Here is an 8,861-nt window from a genome sequence, read left to right as displayed (position 1 = left end):
ATCCCGTAGAAAAAACCGCTAACCAGGAAAACAATTTAACTAATATTCTAAGAATGTAATACATATTACAAAACTTATTGTTTAAACACAAAAGAAAAAGAAAAGAGAAAAAAAGAAAAATTTTAAGTTCATGTTTTACAGCTTTTTTAGTTAATAGTACCAAATTGTGTCGTACTCACATGATCATTGTTCCGAGAAAAATATTAAAAAAAGAAAAACAAATGAGAGAACTTATATCTGAGAAAACTATGATTCTCATGTAAATCTAATTCTCTTTCTATCACTAATAATAAGGTAGGGTTAACTATATTTACTATACATAAACTGCTATATATATATATATACATGTATACATGTACGTGGTTAACTGGAAGTTTACAAAAGGAAACTATCCATGCCAGACGATCAAACAAAAATAATTATGGCATATATGCCGAAAGATATGGAGAATAATGCTATTAATTGGTTTACCGAAGCTTATTCAACTTATACAACATTTAAGGATATGGCTGATTATTTAAAACAAAAATTTGATCATATTTATGGACGTAATTGGCAATGTGTAATTGGACGTGATTTTGAAAGGTTAGTATATTACAAAAGACATTAGTTTTAACTAATAAGTTATATTCATTAAATCTTACTTTCAATTATGATATCATTGGAAACTATGGTGCTCCACTGTTGAATAGTTTTATACTTACTTACTTACTTACTTACTTACTTACTTACTTACTTACTTACTTACTTAATCCTGATACAGGTGCATAAGCCGCACACCAGCATTCTCTATCCAACTCTGTCCCAAACAATCCTTTCCAGTTATTTCCAGTTAACATTCATCCTTTTCATATCTGTTTCTATTTCCCGACGTAATGTGTTCTTTGGCCTCCTTCTCTTCCGCTTCCCTTACGGATTCCAAGTTGGGGATTGCCTCGTGATGCACATTGATGATTTCCTTAATGTATGTCCGATTTGCTAACCAGTTTTATACCAAGATATAACAGTTTTCTCATGTTTCATGATTCCCTTAAGTACCCCAAATGAGATCAATCTACGATAAATATGGTCTATGGATAGTAAATCATATTTGTTTGTCATTAATTTTAGTCTTATCATATGTTTAACTATTATACATGAACAAAATTGGCATGAATATATACTACTTAATTAAATAGTAATACTTATTTTGATAGGATTATATCAATTCATGATGATTCTATACTTGACCATTGTCATATATTACCTATGTGGATATAAGTAACCCACACCATAAGTGGATAACTTTTATTTATATGAACTGATTTTTTGTACAAAACGAAAATCACTTGTGAATTAATTAGTAATTCGATCATTTAAATAAGTAAGGAATGAATGAACCATATTATTTTCTAATATGAACTAGTTGAAGTGAGATCCAGTAAAACCTTTCAACATATACGATATCTTAGGTTGTGTAGTCACTGGAGAGTTCAGTAAATAACTATACTCGTAGATGTAAGTCTTCAATTTACAATGAATTTCTATATAATATATTACATGTATCACTGACTGCTGATAAATTGACATTATGAATGTTGGTAACCCGATTCCAACTCAGTGGTCCAAATGATAGTGCACTCTCCACTAGAATCGACGGTCTTGATTCTATTTCATGTTGAGGCCATATATGCTTAATTATAGGGATTCTACCACTAGAATAAAATAATTTCTTGACGCTTCTTGATCATTTTAAAGGATATTTAGCCCAAATGCCCTGGTACGGCCGAGAGTGGGAAGAGTCCGCTCTCTCTCTCAAAATGCTCTTACACGGTCACGCGTATACAGCCTCTAAAAGAGAAGTCCTAATCACTGCCTTCTCGTGTTACTACTGTTGTTTATGAAATTAAAAGGACGAAAAGCGAATGTCCGGCCCTTTAACCAGCTTGGTGGACGCGGAAAGTCCACCTAGGGGAGTTGGAAAACCCTGATTCCAAAACAAAGGTACAAATGGGAACATAGACGTATGATCCAATCGTTGGCCATTGGTTACCATAGGACTGCATCTCCTCACGATGCAACACTGCCCTGTGGGTTAGATCTTTAGGTCAAAGGCTCCGGGTGTGACTCCCTTATAAAACCAACTGCTTCGGTCTGGGTACCCGGGTAGCATCATAGCCCTCACACAATCAAATGAAATGACAATTTTTTGTGTGACGCATATATATCTGGTGCCCCCTTGTACTAATATTTATGTGTTCAAATAAATAATGTTGACTACAAACTAAATAATCTCCACATAACTGTTTCGCTAATTATATCTGTGATCATTTGTATAATGAAAACATTACCATTAAACCATTTCAATGATATAATGACTTTATTAAATGCTTACTAATATTCACCGAAGTGTTACAAAATATTTGCACAGTTAATTTATTTTTACAGAACTGTATGTAGTTGACTACATCACTGGATGGTAGATTCAAGATATGAAACAATGTAAAACTAATGCTCAAAACAAAATGTTAGTGATTTCTTGAATGTGAAATTATCACAATTACATTTAAGAATAAAATACAATGATATTCGATTATTGACAGTATGAAGAATTTATGATGAATATCTTACATATCCAAATCTTCAGGCATTTCATTTATTGATATCGTTTATGGAGCTTATTTCTTTAAAATGTCTGACTTTCTTAACTTTGTCGCGATAACTCGTAGATTAATTTCAGTGTGTATATTTCTGTATGATAGATGTGTCATGTAAGGTGATTTTATGATTCGTAGATGATTTAGAGAAGGAAGATAGTCAGACGACATGTAATGACAAGGTACAGCTAAGTAATTACTTTTTAGTGGCCCTTACATCTGAATCCAGTTGAATTGTTTGCTGATTGCTATCAAAATAAACATGACGCCAACCTTCGTATATTTTGATCGACTTAATTCACGTTTGAGAATGACAGGATAAAATAAGCCAAATACGAGAACGAATTTTGGATTCGTATATTTCATACACTCAGTGATCCAGACAGACAATCAGAAAAGCGAAGTGAAAGGGCCTGTGAGCCAACTCATTTTGATCAAGCGTGACCCTATATTTATATTCAGGCAAAAATAAATTAAAGATACGTGATAAGTAGGGTAAGCAATTAGCATATATAAGATCTTATAAAAGCAGTCGGGTTTAATAAAAGAATAAATGACAAGATCAAACTGTGGCTTGAGAAGAATGAATAAATTGGTCTATTCAGAAGGTAGAATAACCTAATATAGGTTTGATATAGTATTAGCCACTACAGCTTCTCATCAGACCGGGTTAATGACTCGAATTTTCGAATGGACTGATATTAAAGACAAAATCACTATTATAAAATGATAATACTGAAAAGTACTAACACAACAATAAGTGTGATCAGACAAACGAGAATAATTGAAGTATGACCTAACTGATAATCTTCGTTTTCCCCCATTATATCACTATTCTATCAAAACATAATAAATGTGAGAGGAAACACTCCCATAAATTTGTGATATGATTCCTTTGATTATTCAAGATTTTCTCTTCGATATTTTATTATTTAGTATTGTAACAAGAACTACTTACTATCCAAAATAGAAATAATGTTTCAGTAACAATGATTATTATATTCAATTTAATTATAATATACGTGAGTAGCATAACCAGTGTACCTCTGAAACATATATTATTCCTCATTTCCACTTTCTGAAACGCATAATTTTCTTAATAATAGTTTGCATTGTATTGTAGAAGAGAAGATGTATTTAGCTGAAACTGATATCATCATATCTGAATGTGTTTAACTAAAGCAATGAGAACTTTTAATTCAATTGGATACTGTCTGTGATGCTATAATCTCTGATCTAGATTGTTAAGTAAGTTAGACTTCATTAATACGCTGGACAAAATCACAAGCTGATAACTTCAAGTAAGATAAGGCGTTGTCACAATTGTTCTTCAAGCGTTGAACCATCTTGTTCTCATTATTTTGTTTGTCAATATTTGTCTTCTCAGGTTATCATCCTGTTACCTTCATCTATCAATACTTTCTTGAGTAGAATCTATATTTTATAGAGTTGAGATCATGAGTTGATTGAAGCTAGACCACCATGGAAAACCTGGAAGCACTGGACGGCACTTTCGTTCTATTGTAGGACTCCTCAACAGTGCGCATCCACGATCCCGCCTCGCGAGATTCGAACCCAGGACCTACCAGTCTCACGCCAGAGAACTTAACCGATAGGCCACTGAGCCGGTATCCAATGATGAAGTATTTCCTGGAGTTCTAGTGAGAAGCAGTAACCAGTGGAGTTCAACCAGGTATTTTGGGAGATATCGACTCACTGATGACATTGGTGAATGGTTGCTCAATTTCGTGGATCGGTTGAAGTTGGACATTAACACCGCTGGATACCGGCTCAGTGGTCTATCGGTTAAGTGCTCTGGCGCGAGACTGTAGATCCTGGGTTCAAATCTCGCGGGTACGGGATCGTGGATGCGCACTTCTGAGGATTACCACAATAGAACGAAACGGCCGTCCAGTGATTCCAGGTTTTCTATGGTGGTCTAGCTTCAATCGACTCATGATCTCAACTCTATAAAATTACTAAAATCTCCACCGAACCCCTTCTAGAATCTATATGTTTGATGAGATCTAATATTGTCATAATTATCTCATACTATACATGTTTTGTTTTGTTGTTTTTTCCTTATTTTATTCATTCTTAAATATTTCTCTTTATATAGCTCAATTACTCATTTGGATAATAATCTCATCTATTTCTATTCAAAAAGCTTGGAGATTCTATTATTTAAAACAGCTTATTAATGAAATCAAATGAAGGCGATTAATTATCAAATGAAAATTCAATTTCTTTGTTTACTGTTGTCATGGTTACATTTCTTCATATTATTTTGAATTGAATTATGTGTACAATAGAATAATTATAATAAAATATTATGTTCAATGTTCACTATGGATTCTTTATTCCATAAAATGTAATAGTCATTTTAATTTAAAATCGATTATGTATCTATGAGGGAAACGTTACATGTACGAAATTATTAAACCAATCAAGGCAGTTTATGAGTCAGTGATATAAGTGGAATAGATTACATAACTAGCCAGTGGAGTTCTACCAAGTCTGTTGTAGAGATATCAGCTCACTGAAGACAATTGGTGAACGGTCGCTCCAAATCGTGGATTGGTTGAAGTTGGACATTACCACCGTTGGATGCCGGTTCAGTGATCTATCGGTTAAGGGCTCTGGCGAGAGACTGGTAGGTCCTGGATTCGAATCTCGCGAGTGCGGGATCGTGGATGCGCACTGCTGAGGAGTCCCATAATAGGACGAAACAGCCTTCCAATGCTTCCAGGTTTTCCATGGTGGTCTAGCTTCAATTGACTCATGATTTCAACTGTGAAAATAACTAAAAATGATTATAAGTGAAAACTACAAATTGGTAGTGTAATGACAGGTGTACTAATTGTGTTAAGAATAATAAAGGCTTGAATCAATGTTACATAATAGGAAAATAGTTCAATGATTAGAAAAATATAGACACTGAAATAACATTCATAGAAATTATAAGATTACGTAATAAGAAGTGTTCAGGTAATTGGACCGTGAAGCGAATATTAGAAAAATTATAAGTAAATAATTGGTAGGGGGTGAAGAAAAATAAACGAAGAAAGAGTATGGAAAATAAAATTATTTATTAAGGCCAAGGGAGAGATAAGGGTGTTACAAATTTCTTATGAACACAAAGACTTGGAATGTTGGATCGAATTCCTATAGCTTTTGCTATGTGTAAGAGATGAGATCGAACCCCATAAGGAAAACTAGTAGGAATACGATAAATAACTTTAAATGACTGATTTCTGTCAACCATATAACCGCTATATTAGATTAAAGCCTGATGAGGATCTAATCGAAAACAATATTGTTCGCTTATATACATGTTGTTCTAAACCACAATATGGGAATTTTTCAAACGTTACATGGAGAAAATATGAAAAAAAATGAACCCGAAAATTCCTCAAAAATAAATTTTCCTTTTTTAATAGTTTTATGATTGTACGATTGTATAAAACAGTTTTAAGCTTAACATATAAGAATATAAGGCATGGAACTTATCACAATTCATACTAGAACAAATATAATCACCATAGTAATATAAGAATTTTTGGAAGCTAAAGGTTTTAGAGGTCAACGTGAATATGAATTGAATGAACATGATCATAAACTCGAATGAAAATTATGAATATGAGTAGAATTCTTCACAGGTAATAATTTAGTATGGATAGGGGGTTTATCGAAGCATTCGGACAATTGACCATATTTTGTAATTATATTGACTGAATTGAATCACTAGTCATGAAGAACAAGATAAACATAACACTGGTCATTATTCAGTGATCAATTATTTTTTCTGGTTAGCGTGTTTTTAGAGAGTTGGTTTTCTTTGGGGTGGGGTCACTAACCCCATGCCCAACCCTCCTCCTTCGTGTGAGCTTGGGACCGGCAGTAGCCCTCGGAGGAGCTACAGGCGGAGTTTTAGTGATCAATTAATAATATGTAATCTAAAGAAAAAGAAAAATACTAAGCAAACTGTTAATAGAAGACATGGAGATTTATAAAGATAGCCGTTGCCATGACAACGCAAAAAGGTTATACAAAGGTTATACAAACTATTTGCTTATGAATAGTGATATCAAGAAAGTGACTTTATCACGAAATTTTTAAGTAAATAAAATGTTGTTGAAACCGAATATTGGAATAGAAATAATTACGATACAAATTTTCAAAAGTATTGCAACATTTCTATATTAGCATAATGCATTTTGAACAAACGATTATACAGTATCGGTGGCTTGCTTGAATATATGGGCCACTGTTCCTACCATCTGTATATTTCAACAAGTTACCTGCCTTTTTTTTACATTAACACATCATTATATCTATTAGGCGCATAACCTATTCAGGTGCGTTTATGAGAAGTTTACGACCTTTCGTTGTGTAGGTTACAAAAAAAGTACAATCAGAGACATCCAAGGTGGCTGGCAATATCCATTGAAAAGAATGAACAATATTCAGATGTTGATTTCTGAAATGCTAACATCTTACCGGTTACCACTCAATATTTCTCGTCAGGATCGATTAACAAATAAGAAAAAGGAACTTGCTGAAGTACTTTGTGCTGAGAATTCTATATCGTATGAAAAATATAATATTGAATAAAACCATTAGTAATAATACAAATCGAAGTGCATGAATCAGAATAACAACACATAACATCAATCTTTCTATTCTCGGTATTAAAGTGTGAGGGAAGACCTTCATTCATTCTGCTTGATTAGGGTTACAACAAGCCTAATTAACTGCCACTTACCAACCATATAAAACAATACATAAGCTGTTTGTAGATTAATTGTGCTAGTCGTTTCTAATCTTCTCTGACTAGAATTTACTTGTTTTCCAAACCACCTACAAAAATGTTACACCATCCTAATTATCTAAAATATCCTTTTAAACTAAATGGTAACCAATCATTTCTAATCAAGAAAAGGAACAAAACATAGAAATACGATATATTATGAATAGTTAGATGTAAACTTATACAGCCGAACACCTTTCAATCATGTTATGAATATTATCGTTCACAAAACAATACTACTGATGAAAAAATATTCATAAACAACAATGCAATAACGTCAGTCAATGATTCCGAACTTATTTAATCAATGAAAACCTTCTGTTTTCATTAATATTCACATGTAGTTTGACGTTAGTCAGTTAAAGCATAATTGTTATAAGCATTATAAGCAAAGATGAATAGTAGCCAGCAGTGGAATCCAGGTGAATCCAGGACTCAGTAGCTGAGTGGATAACGCGTTGACGTTTGGAGCGAAAGGTACTGGGTTCGAGTCCCAGAGTGAACATCAACTCTGAGATGCTGGTACATCCAGCTGAAGAGTCCCAAATAAGACTAAACGCGAGTTCTGGATCCCACTGCTAGCCGCTATCCATCATTGCTTAAAATTGCTGTGAATTAAGGCTATGTCGAGGCAATACACACAGTATACATATATGCCAATTAGAGACTGATCAATTGCAGTCCTAAACATCGATGGGAAGATTCAAACAAACAATACCAAGTGAATTTATAACTGTTATAGCTGAAAAAAATGAATATTATTTGGTGCATAACTCCTAATGAATAGCTTTATCAATACTTAAGTAAAATTTAGTAACATGTTGTGGGCTATCGACACCAAAATTGTTAAGTAGTTTTACCTTATCGGTGGACTTGGTTAGAAAATCAATGAAAACTAGAAACTGTAAAACATGATAATGGGTGGAAGGTATGTAAATTTATTGGGAGAAGTAACAAAGTACCTAAATAATACATATACAGAGCCTATAATCATTCATTTGAATCTTTTGATGTGTTCTGCATTCTGAACTATCTTCTTAACTGGTCTCCAAGTGTTCTTACAAAGCCATGCTTTTGATGTATTGAAACTCTTAATCCTGACTGACAATTGTTGCAACTTCGACGCCATGTTCAGATACATACTATTCGGAAACATCTTTATGAGTATCGCACATTACAAAAGCAATAAATCTTGATTTTACTACAGTATGAGAACATACAAAATGCTTTGTAATCGAAACTCTCTTATATTAATGATATGGTCATTAAAACAATTCGCAGGAGATAATAGTGCATTTTATTTAATATCAGATTTCTGAAATAATTTTAGACAAACCCCTCACTATATATCTCATACTGATAAGCACTAGTCAGTAAATTGTACCCAAAGTCTAACCAGAAGAAAACACAAAAGG

General features: G+C 33.2%; 1 protein-coding gene and 1 non-coding gene across 2 annotated transcripts; both read left to right on the top strand.

The window, feature by feature from the left end:
* Positions 1–394: 394 nt before the first annotated feature.
* Smp_125010 (Dynein light chain 2, cytoplasmic (Dynein light chain LC8-type 2), putative) lies at positions 395–3,812 on the top strand (the record flags this gene model as incomplete). The annotated part of the gene is made up of 2 exons (XM_018798609.1): positions 395–585; positions 3,743–3,812. The coding sequence occupies 2 exons, from the start codon at positions 395–397 to the stop codon at positions 3,810–3,812; spliced, it is 261 nt and encodes an 86-aa protein (XP_018646678.1).
* A 4,069-nt stretch (positions 3,813–7,881) lies between these two features.
* Positions 7,882–7,948, top strand: Smp_tRNA_01948_Gln_TTG.1.1. Its single transcript has one exon. It is a non-coding gene (tRNA).
* Positions 7,949–8,861: the final 913 nt, after the last annotated feature.

Source organism: Schistosoma mansoni (assembly GCF_000237925.1).
Source record: "Schistosoma mansoni, WGS project CABG00000000 data, supercontig 0151, strain Puerto Rico, whole genome shotgun sequence".
Taxonomy (NCBI): domain Eukaryota; kingdom Metazoa; phylum Platyhelminthes; class Trematoda; order Strigeidida; family Schistosomatidae; genus Schistosoma; species Schistosoma mansoni.
The sequence above is the reverse complement of the archived record's forward strand: the minus strand, read 5'-3'. Positions and strand labels throughout refer to the sequence as shown.